At 45.0% G+C, this 15,833-nt stretch overlaps 1 protein-coding gene across 1 annotated transcript; it reads right to left on the reverse strand.

Moving 5' to 3' along the window:
* Window positions 1–207: 207 nt before the first annotated feature.
* On the reverse strand, window positions 208–4,248 carry LOC311104904 (neuronal PAS domain-containing protein 4A-like; the record flags this gene model as incomplete). The annotated part of the gene is made up of 8 exons (XM_084146876.1): window positions 208–236; window positions 358–2,063; window positions 2,196–2,331; window positions 2,530–2,639; window positions 2,778–3,087; window positions 3,205–3,307; window positions 3,431–3,594; window positions 4,074–4,248. 8 exons carry the CDS (start codon window positions 4,246–4,248, stop codon window positions 208–210), a joined length of 2,733 nt encoding a protein of 910 aa, XP_084003002.1.
* Window positions 4,249–15,833: the final 11,585 nt, after the last annotated feature.

Consider the following 15,833-nt stretch of genomic DNA (forward strand, 5'->3'; position numbering starts at 1 on the left):
TGAAATTAAATGTGAAATTGTTAATAAATAAATGAACAAAAATATGAAGGCAATCTTTGTCCTCAGTAGACATGTAGGAGTTAAAGTCCTTCAGTAGTATACATTATGTATATATTTATACACTTAAATCATCTTTACTTTTCAGTAAAATAGCTCCACGAAATATGACAATATGCCATACTTAATGAAGTAAGTCACAGACTTATTTTAGAACGGAGGAACACTTCCACTCCCATCTGAAAAACACAAGAGAGAAAGAGAAAGGGGCATTAGTCTTGTATGTTCAGGGTTAACACATATTCATAAATTTATCAAACAGAGAAAGACAGTAGAACAAGTTAACTGAATGATTCTCACCTTTGTGGAAGCACTGTGGCGGCTGGTGACACTGGAGTTGATACAACTCAGGTTGCTGCCCCAAGCCAGGGGCGATCGAGGCACCTGCCCCAAACATGGGTTCCAGGGCGGCCAGCTCCTCCAGGAGGGACTGGGCGCAAGGCACGGCCGGCATGTTGGGGGCGACGGGCGTGGAGGGGGCGAAGGTGGGGGAGGCAATGAGTCGCAGGGGAGGGGATGCTGTGATGGAGGAACAGGAAGACAGAGGTGATGACGCCACCTCGATCTCCATCGACTCCTCTCCCAGCCCCTCCCATTCTGCCATCGCCCCGGCCTCGCCAGCCAATGTCGCCCCGCACCTGGCCGTGGGGTTACAGTGCGCTGATTGGACGCTACAGAAGTGGCTGACCCCCTCAAAGTGGGAGGGTGAGTGCCAGCACACTGGGTTAGGGGGAGAGGGCGGGGGGATGGAGGGGGTGGGGGAGAGGGGCGGAGGGGTGGAGAAGTCCTGGAGAAAGGCTTCTAAGATGCTCTCTTCAAACAGAGAGTCATCATCATCTTGGTATATGGGGAAGTCCAGGCCTCTCCATGCTTTAACGGGGCAAAACTCTCCCAGCATGTGGATAGAGTCAACACCAGCGGTGGCTAGGGATGGTGCTAGGGTGGGGGAGGGGGACATGGAAGGAGGGGATAGCTTGGATAAGAGAGGATCCAGGTAGAATCCCTCTGCTAAGGAGCTGATGTGCTGAGCTAAGAAGGAGATCTCTGCTCTCTCCTTCTCCCTCTCTTTCTCCAGGGAGAAGAAAGAGAGACCAGGCTGTTTACCGGGGGAGGCCTCTGGGGTGAGGAGGCCGTCGAGGGGGTAGTGAAAGGGCCCTAAAGGGACATCTACATACAGGGGTCCCCGAACCTCTGGCAAGGTCATCACTGTGCAGTCCCCATCCCCAGGGCTGTCAGGGGTGGGGGGTAGCTTCTCATAGAGAGAGCCACTGCAGGGATCGGCAGGGAAGAACAGGTCAGTGGAGGGACCAGTGAGGCACAGGGAGGAGGGGGGAGCAGGACTGGAGGCTGTGGTGGGTGGGGCGGAGGGGGCGATGGAGGTGGTGGCTGTAGCTGTGGTGGTGGTGGAGGGAGGGGGTGTGGTGGTGCCTGTGGGGTCGAAGCTAAAGAGGGGCTCGCTGAACAGGAAGCTGCCCACGCCCAGCTGGGGTGTGTAGGGGGGCGTGCACACAAACTCTTTGGTCTGCTGCTCCTGGGAGGTGGGCACTGGGGGGAGGGGAAGGGGGAGGGTGGGCAGCGGGGGCTCGAGCTGGAAGGAGGGGGGCAGGAGAATGTTCTGAGTGAGGAAGTCCAGGTCTGCTACCGTTGCAACGGTAACTGGGGTGGGGGAGGAGGCAGCAGAGGGGCTTTGGACAGGGGCAGGCATCTGCTGCTGCTGGAAGAAGCTCTCCTCCTCAATAGAGGAAATACTAGAGCGAGGGTCACCCTCCACCTGCATTGGCTCAGTGGTGGCGCCCCCTGTCTCGTCGGAGGAGCCCACACTGCTGGACACAGTCATGCTGAAGTCAAAGGACTGGGCTGAGAGGCCACTGCTGCCTGGGGTGAAGACTTGGTCTGGGCTGGACAGGCTCAGGCTGTCCTGGCGGGAGGTACTGGTACTCAGTACAAGGGTCAGCTGGGTCTGCTCTGTGCTCAGCTGCTGTCTCACTGACCACGCCTCCGTCTCACTGAGAGAGAAACAGAAAGAGAGAGAGATGGAAATGGTCAGTAAGATTCCCTTGTGCTTCTTGCAATCAGTCATCTCCTTTATATCTATTGACAATGTGTTATAATGATCTGTCATAGGGTAGAGGTAGTACCTGATGATGTAGTTGTTGCTGCTGATGGGGCTGTCTCCTGCCTCCAGCTGCAGTACCATGTAGAGCCAGACCCAGGAGTGGTCTGCAGACTCCACCCGTACCACCATCTCAGATCTACCCTCTCCTCCTTCTCTCACTGTGGGGGAACAAAGAGAGAACATCAACATCAGACATTGTTCTACAACTGATCACATCACAGAACTTTAATGGTGAGTTTGTAGTGAAGATTGCTCCATGTAATGGTGGATAAATTATAATTGAGTTCGCATTTGTGTTGATGTGTGTTGGTGCGTCTGTGTGTGGTTGTTGTGTGGTGAACTGAATTGGTACTTACACAGGCTATAGTGCTGAGTGGAGGCGTGTGACAGGTCCTGTGGGTGGAGGAGGCTGTACCAGGAGCGAGACCTCAGGGCTGACACATCAAGGCCAAGGTAAACACTGACACTGCAGGGAAGATGGAGAGAAGACATGGTAAGTCTATGTGTTTAACATACTTCTAACTATAAAGCATACAAGTCATGCCATCACTCAGATGATCTAAAGCAACAGGTGGCACTGCCTGGTCATTGGGTGTGACCTCACCTGTCTTGTGCATTCTGGAGCCTCATGTCTCGGCTGTGTTGAGACTGGAACGAGGCTAGGAAGAAGTTGTTCTCCGCAGCAGGAGGGATCAGAGCAGGAACTTGGTCCCCCCCAGGGCCAGAGTGGGTCTGGATGGCCTCCAGAGGGGAACAGAAGCACATCCAGACAGGATTGGATGTCCAGTAGGAGCTAGGGGTGGTAGAAGAGGAGGGTGGGAAAAGGCAGCGCGCCCGGATCAGAACCAGCTTGTTCCCAGCACTCTGCCTGCGCACCGACTTGGAAGTATTGAAACGACAACGGAATAGACGATCTGAGAGAAAGAAGAGGTAAGGAAGGATTGTGAATATCAGAAATGATCTGAGTGATATAAATGCAAGCCATTTGCAACGCGTTTCTGTACCATTGGAAATATGGAGGCGTGTCTTACCTGTATCAGTTGATGTAGGAGGGGCCAGGTTGGTCCTCATGATGAAGTGGTCAGTAGGGTCAATGATATCATACACACTGTCACCCTGGGCAACCAGATCCACCTGAAACATCGAGAAAGAGTAGTTCTTATTTAGTATATTCATGGAATCCTTGAGACAAAATCTAAATTTCAGCTAACTTACTAGTTTCATATTTAGACATGATATGGTCTCCCGTGGACTCACCATGGAGTGGCCGAGGCTGTCGGAGACGCTGTCTGACAGGTAGAGCAGCTTGCCTTCCCCCGTCAGCAGGAGAAGGAACCCTGGTAGCTCCTGCACCAGCTCTGACAGCTCGTGGAAAGACAGGAACCTCGAGCTTTCCTCGAGACTGCCGGCAGATCCCGATTCTAAAAACAAAAGATGATGGGAAAAAATGTTTTATTATGTTTTTGTCTAGGTAAAGGATGTCATCATTCCACAAATGTAACGTTTCTGCTCCCCGCAATGGCTATAGAACGGCCGCATTACATTTCAGTACCATGGACAGCGATAGAAGCGTTTCAGTCCTAGATAGCGACACTCCGCTCTAAAATAGTTTTTCACGCCAGAACATCAAACAGAGCACTATAATATTCCATTATATGTATTCCTAAACAACATAATTCACATATAGATATGAAGTTCATCAACTGTTTCTTTCGACAAGACCTGTTGATTCAAGCGGAAAGCCCAAAGTAGCATGCAACTAGCTCAGACGGATGGAAGCAACAGTTTGTCAGTATATGTTTCATTCACAAGCATTTCTTAGTTATGAATCAACAGGCAGGCTATGGATTATACACTGAGTGTATTTGAACTTGTCTGTTATAAGCTAAGTCGCGCTTACCTTGAGAGAAGAAGACCGATTTTCTGGTGTACATGCTGGCAAGGGACATGATATGTAGGTATGAGAGCCGTGCCTTGTCAGCATCGGATATGGGAAGCAAGTCCTTCAGGTTCCGAATCTCTGCGTTGATTTGGTCCCTTCGAGCTTTCGACGCGCCTTTCGTTGATCGATACATTGTAGCCTGTTATAGTGGTTGACTAAATTCCCTGGAGTTGAATGTGAAACTCAACGGAGTATTGACCGTTGCGTCAGATGAGGTTTGGGACTCTTTCCGCCAAGATGAGGTGTCAGAGAGATAGGCTAGTAGTAATAACCTTGTCGTTTTACTATTGGACTTTCATCTCAGCTCGTTCCAGAGTAAGGCTTCAGACCTTCTCATATCCTTTCTTTTTTCCTCTTCGGTTCCGCCACAGCGTCCAGTAAGGTTACTGGCTAGCCGCTGGATGGCTTTCCACCGGTTCGGAGTGTGAGTGATTCGGCGGCTGTAGTAGCCGTCTCTCGCCCAGATATCCGGATCCCGTAAATCTGGTGGAGGGACTCTGCTCTCGAGTAAGTTATATAGGCTGGGATTCCGGTGACGAAGGGGGGCTCCCAACGCGCCAACACCGACGTCGTAGGGAGAGGGGGGCTAGAGGGAAGGGGGGCCGAGGGAGATTCAATGTTAGCAATGGTGAAATTCTCTCCCTCTGCCCGCTCCCCCTACCGCTCCTACCCTCTCCTTTCGGTGACACTTTTCTGACGTCAGCGCTTCCCTCTACACAATGATGACGTTGGCTTGATATCCGGAGCTCCGGCGACGCAAAAAGCCCGATTTGGACAAAACCGAGGAATGGGCGGAGACAAACGTAAAACGTAGACGGAGTCACCGGACCCCGGTGTACGGGAGGGGGGGGGGGGCAGTGAAACTGAGATGCATACGAAAGAGAAGCTCTATTTCTATGTCTGGCACCCGAGGAACAATTGATCCTCTCTGAAAATGTATAATTCCTAATATAGTGTAGTCTAAGTTATCAGTAGCCTACATGATGCAAATGCATCTATGCCTCGCCAGACCAGCTCATATTATGTTTCATGTTATGATTATGAACGATGCGATGCATTCCGTAAAACCGTCCACCGTCGACCTCTAGGGTAACACATGCAGATGCATGCCAACGTTATACATTAACGATATTCCAGCAAAAATATATTCTAGCATCGGTGGAATTCTGCTTCAGGGAGAAACGCGGGACAGTGGGGCAGTGTTACATCACCATATTCAGTCTCTTTTTATGAATGGAGTGCACCATTCTGACTGTAATTCCGTTGTCAGGCTGCGCAGTGCCTCCGGGGCTAACACGCAAAGGCAGAGGAGGGGGGTCGGTAATCCTACAGGGCATACTGTAAGAGAGACAGGCTAATCGCGCTGTATAGCCTATATGTTACATAAACTGCAACATCCATCCTTTTAAGGTAATTTGAGCGGAATGTAGCTAAGGGTGATGCTGAGCTATGTCTTGTCTATGCATCGAAACCTGGCTGATTCTTCTGGTTGAAAACCTTAGGCTATGTGTGGATTGCATCCAAACTGGGAATTATTTGGGAAAGCCTTGTAACCATTTCCAAAGGTTACAGTGTTATCTTATTTAGAAGCACCCATGTTTGTATTTAGCAAATTGTGTATTTTTTGCTTTGTCGAAAAACATAGATCCCAATAACCTGATCATACCCAACCCGTTCTCTATGGGCTGAACAGAAAAGACCAGAGTTTGATCTTGCCCAAAATACATCCTCTTCAATCAAACTATCCTATAAAACGTTGCCTAAATCATAATGTTGGAAGGCTTGGTTGGGGATGGAGGCTGTGCAGCAGTCATTTTTAACTACTTCTACTACTGATGTGGAAAAACCTGTGACAGACGACAGTCGGATCCAGTAAATTGTGGAAGCTCAATTTGAGATGAAATGTGATGTTTTGTGAAATTATTTGAAAGGAACTGTATGAAGAAGGTATGTTGCAACAATTGTGTCTTGGTGTTCTTACTGCGTGTTAAAGTTCAGCAAATAGTCTATGTGATATTTGAAGCATACAAACTGTTTTGTAGTCTTTTATATATTTTATAGGATACTCAGAGTGTTCATACACACACACTACACCTGTTGCAAACAGAGCTGAGCGCAGAGATGAATCTCGTCGTTTCTATAAATAGCTCTCACCAGTGACTGACACATGCACTCAGTGGCGCACCCCCGCTTCCATCTCCAATTGTCCCTATTTTTAGACAGATGCTTTTTTTAAGGCTCAAAATAGATTAATAGTCATAAGTGTAACGCGTCTAACATGTTGCATGTTCACAAACTTCGATTTCACGGATCTCCAAATGTGGTCCATTTGGAAAGATACAGTAACAATGGATAACGTGTTGTGACAGAGTAGTATAAACAGCTTCTCACAATTGGATTGACATATAGAAGTTGGTATGTGCCTTAAAGATGCCATCACACCACAAAGCAACCTTCCCTCTCCCCGCAAATGCTTTAGTTTAGAGCTGCCGCAATAGATTTCAGCACCATGGACAGCTACATAGACGTTTCAGCTCTCTATAGCGATACACCGCTCTCTAACACCATAATTGTCACATAGAGCGATGGCGTTCATCAAATATTGCTTTCCGCAAATGCAGAAATGTACAGTAACAATGGATGATGTGTTGTGACAGAGTAGTATAAACAGCTTCCTACAATCTGATTGACATATAGAATTGTGTACTTTCCGCAAATGCATATGAACAGCTTCCCACATGACATACTGTACATGAATGATCAAATGGATCCGCATTAGCTTACATCATAGGTCTGTCTTCTCTACTCATACTTTGCTGACTGTTGACCTGTGTTATTGTATTGTGGATAAAATCACAGACAGTTCTCTGAATGAGAAGAACTACAACCATATACAGTGAGGGAAAAAAGTATTTGATCTCCTGCTGATTTTGTACGTTTGCCCACTGACAAAGAAATTACCAGTCTATAATTTTAATGGTAGGTTTATTTGAACAGTGAGAGACAGGATAACAACACAAAAATCCAGAAAAACGCATGTCAAAAATGTTATAAATTGATTTGCATTTTAATAAGGGAAATAAGAATTTGACCCCCTCTCAATCAGAAAGATTTCTGGCTCCCAGGTATCTTTTATACAGGTAACGAGCTGAGATTAGGAGCACACTCTTAAAGGGAGTGCTCCTAATCTCAGCTTGTTACCTGTATAAAAGACACCTGTCCAAAGAAGCAATCAATCAATCAGATTCCAAACTCTCCACCATGGCCAGGACCAAAGAGCTCTCCAAGGATGTCAGGGACAAGATTGTAGACCTACACAAGGCTGGAACGGGCTACAAGACCATCCCCAAGCAGCTTGGTGAGAAGGTGACAACAGTTGGTGCGATTATTCGCAAATGGAAGAAACACAAAAGACTGTCAATCGCCCTCGGCCTGGGGCTCCATGCAAGATCTCACCTCGTGGAGTTGCAATGATCATGAGAACGGTGAGGAATCAGCTCAGAACGACACGGGAGGATCTTGTCAATGATCTCAAAGCAGCTGGGACCATAGTCACCAAGAAAACAATTGGTAACACACTACGCCGTGAAGGACTGAAATCCTGCAGCGCCCGCAAGGTCCCCCTGCTCAAGAAAGCACATATACAGGCCCGTCTGAAGTTTGCCAATGAACATCTGAATGATTCAGAGGAGAACTGGGTGAAAGTGTTGTGGTCAGATGAGACCAAAATCGAGCTCTTTGGCATCAACTCAACTCGCCGTGTTTGGAGGAGGAGGAATGCTGCCTATGACCCCAAGAACACCATCCCCACCGTCAAACATGGAGGTGGAAACATTATGCTTTGGCTGTGTTTTTCTGCTAAGGGGACAGGACAACTTCACCGCATCAAAGGGACGATGGACGGGGCCATGTACCGTCAAATCCTGGGTGAGAACCTCCTTCCCTCAGCCAGGGCATTGAAAATGGGTTGTGGATGGGTATTCCAGCATGACAATGACCCAAAACACACGGCCAAGGCAACAAAGGAGTGGCTCAAGAAGAAGCACATTAAGGTCCTGGAGTGGCCTAGCCAGTCTCCAGACCTTAATCCCATAGAAAATCTGTGGAGGGAGCTGAAGGTTCGAGTTGCCAAACGTCAGCCTCAAAACCATAATGACTTGGAGAAGATCTGCAAAGACGAGTGGGACAAAATCCCTCCTGAGATGTGTGCAAACCTGGTGGCCAACTACAAGAAACGTCTGACCTCTGTGATTGCCAACAAGGGTTTTGCCACCAAGTACTAAGTCATGTTTTGCAGAGGGGTCAAATACTTATTTCCCTCATTAAAATGCAAATCAATTTATAACATTTTTGACATGCGTTTTTCTGGATTTTGTTGTTGTTATTCTGTCTCTCACTGTTCAAATAAACCTACCATTAAAATTATAGACTGATCATGTCTTTGTCAGTGGGCAAACGTACAAAATCAGCAGGGGATCAAATACTTTTTTCCCTCACTGTAAGTTGTCAGGGAGGTAGGCCTATAGCCAGATGTCTGGCATCCAGAGATGTTTGAGGAATCTATGCTCTGGTCTGATGGTTGTTGGTAGGCTACTATGTATTTTTACTCCAATACAATATCATTTTTGGATCACGATTATTCAAAACACGGCATAGCTATTTCCATCCCACAAATCACCAAAAATAGTATGGCACTTATTGTATTTTTTTCACCTGGCAGTTTCAGAAGCACTTCGTGTCCTACACACTGTGTTGACTCAGCAGTGGCCTGGACAAATTGCCATCACTTCCATTGTTGTGCTTGTCATGATAATGGCAGCCATTATGAGCCGGGCCGTGTAGGTATCACGGCTGGGTGGGAGACGGGAACATGGCAGTGGGCAGGCCGATGTGAAAGGGTAAGAGGGTTGCAGGGATGAGTAGCCTATCTATTTGAGAGGACTTCAATGAATCCAATTAGGCTGTCTCATGGCTCAATGACATCCAGTGATGCTTCCGCATTATACAACGGGTGGGTCTAATCCTGAATGCTGATTGGTTAAAACCGCATTCCAGCCGGTGTCTATTCCACAAGTTAAAATGCCTATTTACTCTGTTCCATCTGACTGCACAATTCACTGTCTGATCAGCCCAGACAGGCACTTTATAAACTTGATCTCCACTATAAAAAGCATCTAAACATTATCTCACATTTCTTTTAGACTAACATTTAGTTTTCAACAGTGGAGATTTGTATAAACCTTGCTGTCTGTCTCCGAAATTTGCAACATTGTTTCAATATTCAAATTTGTTCTCCAGCTGTCCCATAGTAATGAACGTGTCGGGAGTCGGGGCGAGACAGACAGGCAGCATTTCTCAACCGGTTGAAATCATGAATCAGCTGGCATAATTTTTATGGATATATATATATAAAGAAATTTCAATTGAAAAAAGGTCAAACGAAACGAAGTGCAGCTACTTTGCAGTCTTTCCAGCTTCAGTTTGAAGTGGTTGTGTTAGCTGTGTTGTTGGAAAGCTCCTCTGAACAACAGTGTCCTGACGAGTGAGCACATTTTCCATGCCAAGCGAAATCGCGCCTCGTTAGCTCATTGTTATGGATGTATCCAAATAAATGTCACTAGAAAACAGCTTAAACAAATGCAAATGCGGCTACTTTGCTGTTATTCTGGCTGCACTTTTTGACATGACTGTAAATTAGCTAGCTAACAAGCAAGGGATAAGAACGTTGCCAGCCAGTACTGCAATGGAACATTTAGAACGAACGACTGGGTCGCGTACATAGATAAACAAAAAGTCTAGGTCGCATCTCTGGCAACCGAACGGATAGAACGAACGACCACCAGCTTGGGGATCAACCCTAGATTTGTGTCGAGACTACATCTTGTGGAAGGATGAAATAGTATGAATGAATTCAAAATAACGTTTAATTCAAATATGTTAATCATTATTTGAATATGTTGGGAACCCATTGTATAAAAGTGATAATGCCCTCGAAGTCGGTGTTTGGAGGATATATCAATACCGGCTTCGAGGGCATTATCACTTAACACACTAAAACATGCAAAATGCACACCTACATAACAAACACATAACGTGTTGATAAAGAACAAGTTGTAGCCTACGTGTTGGTTACATTAACTGCAGTCAGTCCATAAAGGGCCAAATCGTTCGGCATCACCCATGGCAACAGGTGTCTCTCAGCAGTTTCCACAGTGTAAATGTAACAGAGAGAATGGGTTGAGCGTCGGATGGAAAGCAAACCGTATGTAGGCTATTCTACTGCAATCTCTGGCCATCTGACTTAAGGGAACAGTTTGTAGCTCACCTGTCTTCTCAGCATTATTGTCTAACCAAGTATTTCTTATCTAACCATGAAACCTGGGAGAAAGGATCTTTCTTGGTAAGAGTTTCTGTTAGATAACAATAGTTGTTAAGAAGTCAATGATTGTTACTGGCATATATTGTTACTGGAATAGAGATATACAGTGCATTCGAAAGGCATTCATACCCCTTGACTTTACCACATTGTTAGGTTACAGCCTTATTCTAAACTGGATTAAATTTGCTGTGTGCTTAGGGTCGTTGTCCTGTTGGAAGGTGAACCTTCGCCCCCAGTCGGTGGTCCTGAGCAGGTTTTCATCAAGGATCTCTATGTACTTTTCTCCGTTCATCTTTGCCTCGATGCTGACTAGTCTCCCAGTCCTTGCTGCTGAAAAACATCCCCACAGCTTGATGCTGCCACCACCATGCTTCACCGTAGAGATGGTGCCAGGTTTGCTCCAGACGTGACGCTTGGCATTCAGGCCAAAGAGTTCAATCTTACTTTCATCAGACCAGAGAATCTTGTTTCTCATGGTCTGAGAGTCTTTAGGTGCCTTTTGACAAACTCCAAGCAGGCGGTCATGTGCCTTTTACTGAGATGTGGCTTCCGTCTGGCCACTCTACCAATCAGGCCTGATTGGTGGAGTGCTGCAGAGATCGTTGTCCTTCTGGAAGGTTCTCCCATCTCCACAGAGGAGCTCTAGAGCTCTGTCGGAGTGACCATCGGGTTCTTGGTCACCTCCCTGACCAAGGCCCTTCTCCCCGGATTGCTCAGTTTGGCCAGCTCTAGGAAGAGTCTTGGTGGTTCCAAACTTCTTCCATTTAATAATGATGGAGGCCACTGTGTTCTTGGGGACCTTCAATGGTGCAGAACTGTTTTGGTAGCCTTCCCCAGATCTGTGCCTTGACACAATCCTGTCTATGAGCACTACGGACAATTCCTTCGACCTCATGGCTTGGTTTTTGCTCTGACATTACATTTTTACATTTACATTTTAGTCATTTAGCAGACGCTCTTATCCAGAGCGACATGCACTGTCAACTGTGGGACCTTTATATAGATAGGTCTGTGCCTTTCCAAATCATGTCCAATTAATTGAATTTACCACAGGTGGATTCCAATCAAGTTGTAGAAACATCTCAAGGATGATCAATGGAATAGGATGCACCTGAGCTCAATTTCGAGTCTCATTGCAAAGGCTCTGAATACTTATGTAAATAAGGTATTTCTGTTTTTTATTTTGAATACATTTGCCAAAATTTCTAAAAACCTGTTTTCGCTTTGTCACTATGGGGTATTGTGTGTAGATTGCTGAGGATTTTTATTTATTTAATCAATTTTAGAATAAGGCTGTAACATAACAAAATGTGGAAAAAGTCAAGGTGTCTGAATACTTTCCGAAGGCACTGTAGATATCTATAGAGATATAGTTAGTGATAGATAGTTATCATTATCCCAAATTGAAATGATATGTGTATTAAGTCTCACCCTCTCCAGGAAAGCAGAGTATTCTGAGGAAAAACACAAGAGGGTTGTAGAAAAATATTTTTCTGAGGAAATAAATGTTCGCCTCTCGTGGCAGAGGTGAAGGATACTTGTCCTTTCCTTAAGACTCTCTTTCTTTACACTGGTGTTTATTTTTACACCCAGAGAATCAAGGTCTTTGCTCTGCTTCTTGAAAGAAAGGAGCTAATCTGTCGCCTAGCAACACCTCCCACTCCTGCGTCGAAGCGCGAGCAAGAGAAGATGGGGCAAGAGGGAAGGAAGGAGTGTTGATGAAAAAGACTGAGTGACGTAGAAGAGAGGTAGAGGGCTACAGCAGTTAAGATCAGGTATGATGAGTTGGAATATTGACATATGACAAGCTGAGTCCAGTAGGACAGAAGACAGCGAGATGGCTGGACAGTCTGCGACATGCATGGCAGCGTAGAGTGTGCGTGGTGCAGTTATTAATAACCAGCGTGAACCATAAGCCCTTACAGGAAAATGCTATAGCTTCCAGTGTGCTTTGTTTGTGCATGCTTTCACATGTATAGAGTGCAGGTTAGGGTGTTTCACACACCGTCTGCATGTTTGTCTGGTGTGAATGCAGCCAGATTCATAGACAGCCATAACCAGTGGAAGTGAAGCGAACAAACGCCCACACATACCCACTGACTGCTTCCAATCCCCCGTCCTCCCTCAACCCCCTCTCTCCCTCCCTCCCTTCCTCTGATGATGCTTCCAGAGCCTGTAGCCTTGTACTTTTCTATTTTTTTCCAGTACTCAGTTTATTTTTAGAACTTGGGTCTCGGAAGAGGGGGAGCAGTCGCCTAGTACAGGGGGTGTCAAGCTCACCCTCTCTACCCCCTCCCCTGGTGGTCTTTGGACTATCTGAACCCACGGGGCATCATGAGGACAATAGTTCTGATGGTATAGTTTGAATGAAAAGATTAGAGAAGTGTTTTCCATTCTTCCTTCTGTCTTATAACTAAAGTGTCTTATAACTAAGACTTTCTGGATGCATTATATGGTAAAAATGTGTGAAGAATGATTAGTCAACATTAGTGTCTTCTATTAAGGCCCTCAATATAATGGTTAGGATTGCGTTGAGCATTGACAGAAAGGAGTGATTTAATTGAACATTTGCAAACCACATTGTGTGATGTGTAATACTTAATGTATGTGTATATAATATGTAAAAGCATCCCACTGTTACATGCCACCACAGACATTTCCACCCTCTTTTTCTCTCTTACTCCTTTCTCAGTAAGTTGGTGCTGATGTTGGGTTGCTATGGTGATGTGGTGTAGATGTCTGACATCATCAGAGACCTACTAGCAGCAGTTTTTTTATTCACCCTCTGTCAGTCAGTCTTTCCTGCTCTTTTTCTCTTTCTCTTTCTCTCTCTCTCTCTTATTTTGGACCATAGATTGGATAGATAGGAATGGATAGACATGCAATGAGCAGAGATGATTGTGTATTTGCTTATTGACAAAAATCTGATTTTCACTACATAGTGAAAGAGCAAAGGAAGGAGGGAGGAGAGGGGACAAAAAATAGTGGAAGGACAAAGGTGAGACAAAGACATATAATCAACAATGAGAATCAGAGAAAATGGTGTTTGGTGATATGTTGCGTAATTGTTCAAGGGAGAGCGAGAGTCTGTGGGCAGAGAGGCACAGTACAGACAGGGGAAAGAGAGAGCAAGGGAGAAAGAGAGGTAAAAGGTACCCTTCATTTTGGCTTTAGAATGAAGCTACAGTACCATCTATACTTTCATTTCGTTGGGTTTTGTTGAGCCTCTCTCTAAACTCATCTACTCCTCCTCGGTTTATTGGCCTTTGCAATTTGTCATAATTTTTGATAACAATGGTGAATTTTCTTGAGGTGCAGTGAATGCAGTGATAACCACATGACCATTTGTCCAGTTCATTCACACACTACTAGATCATTCTTTTTTTTTTATTTCACCCCCACTCTCTCTCCCTCTCCCTCTCTCTTGCTCTATCTCTCTCTCTCTCTCTTTCTCTCTGTCTCTCTACCAATTACCTCCTCTTCACTCATATAGCTAATGATGACTTACCCTTTAACTCACTCTATCCATCAGCACCCTTCTCTCTCTAACCTGCTTATCATTGCCATTATGTTTCATAACTGATAATATGTGTTGGAAGCGATAAAACCTGAGAAATAATCCCTTTAGTGGTGGATACTAAATTGGCCATTGATCGTGATAAGGATGTTGGTGTTGTGTTGTGTTTGTACAACAGCCAATATGGGCATTTACAACACTGTCAAAGGGTATTAGAATTGTTTGGCAGAATTAAGGGCTTCCAGTTGGTGCGTGGGAAACTTGTATTTGTTTATTCTAGAGAGGTCCACCTCTCATCCTTAACCATAACTACTGATTTGTGTAGGCAAAGTGCAAATTACCAAAAAGTTGTATCCTCCTTTTAGTGACATTTTGAACAGGGTCTCCAAATCCATACACCTCATCCATGGTGGAATGTCCAGAAGAATATATGGACATCCAAGCTGCAGATTTGTTGAGGTATCAATTGTCCGTTTGCACTCCGTCAAAATACACTTCAGCTTCCTTTCAATTGCATACCTTTCATAACAGTTTTTCCTTTTCTGTTATGTCTTCCTGCATAGCAGAATATTCTTTCAGCTCGAGCCCTTTTGCCTCAGTACGCCCACGCGTCCATAGCAACACGTTGTCGTATCTTAGTAACCACATTTACGCACTGAGTAAAGAAATGGAAGGTGGGGTAGATATGGAATGGGTTATTATTCAAAGAGACCACTATGAAGGTTGGAAGTATTTGCAACATTGAATGTCTGACCATATGAGGGAAAGGGAGAAACGTTACGAAAACCATTTCTCAAATGTGTGGGAATAAAACTACACATCCACTCACGAGTCCCTAGTTACATAACTGTATGGACCTCAAATTCACTGGTGTATTGAATTTATGGGGTATTTTTTTTAAATATAGAGATTCAATATGTAATTACATATTTTCCTCCATTTAGCTGGTTCCAATCCCCTACAGTGGTCAGCTGTGCCGGCTTCTTAATGCATTGGTCCATTATCTTCACTGAGATATTCAACATGTAGTTCAGGATATTACACTGACCTCGTGTAATCAACATATCCAGCAATTAGACCACTCATTTGATTAAGGTGATGAGCAGGTCAGCTAAAAATTAGTGTCACTTGTAAGCCTTCTAATCTCAAGTCCTAGGTGGTATCTCGAGGTCAATGAAATTCTCTACAAACGAATAGTGCAATTACCTCTCACCAACTGGTCTATCTTCGAGCATGTTTCTCTCTTTCACCTCACAGATCCATTCATGGCTGCCTTACTTCATGAGGTTTGGCTATAGATGATGGCCAGCTTAAGAAGTTAATGACCATTAATCCGGATAAAAATTCACGAAGCATCTTTTGATTTGGTAACATTGACTTACCTGGTTGCTATTTTCAGATAAGTATTTGTGATTGTTGTTATCGATTTGTGTATTGTTATCATCTGGGTATCTCTATATAGGAGCACTCTCTCTATATATAGGGCCATAGAGACCCCAATATAGAATCACCATTTCCTGTCCCACCCCCCCTACTCATTTACACTCCACTCATTCAGTTGTTTGTTTGTGTTGTCATATGTAACGACTATTATTGATGACACTCACGGATTCCACAGCACTCTCCTGATTTTGTTAAGGGACTCATTTCAATGGTAGGGTGTGGGTGGAGGGCAATGATACTACCCTACCTAGACTGAGTTCCCTTCCTCCTCTGTTGATAAAAATATCCACAAGCAAAGTGGTTAAAGAGAATAAGAGAGCGAAATAGCTTTTGTTATCCATTGAAGCTGAAATGCTTTGTTCTATTTTAGCTTTTGAGG

Source organism: Coregonus lavaretus, assembly GCF_964263955.1.
Source record: "Coregonus lavaretus genome assembly, chromosome: 29".
NCBI lineage: Eukaryota > Metazoa > Chordata > Actinopteri > Salmoniformes > Salmonidae > Coregonus > Coregonus lavaretus.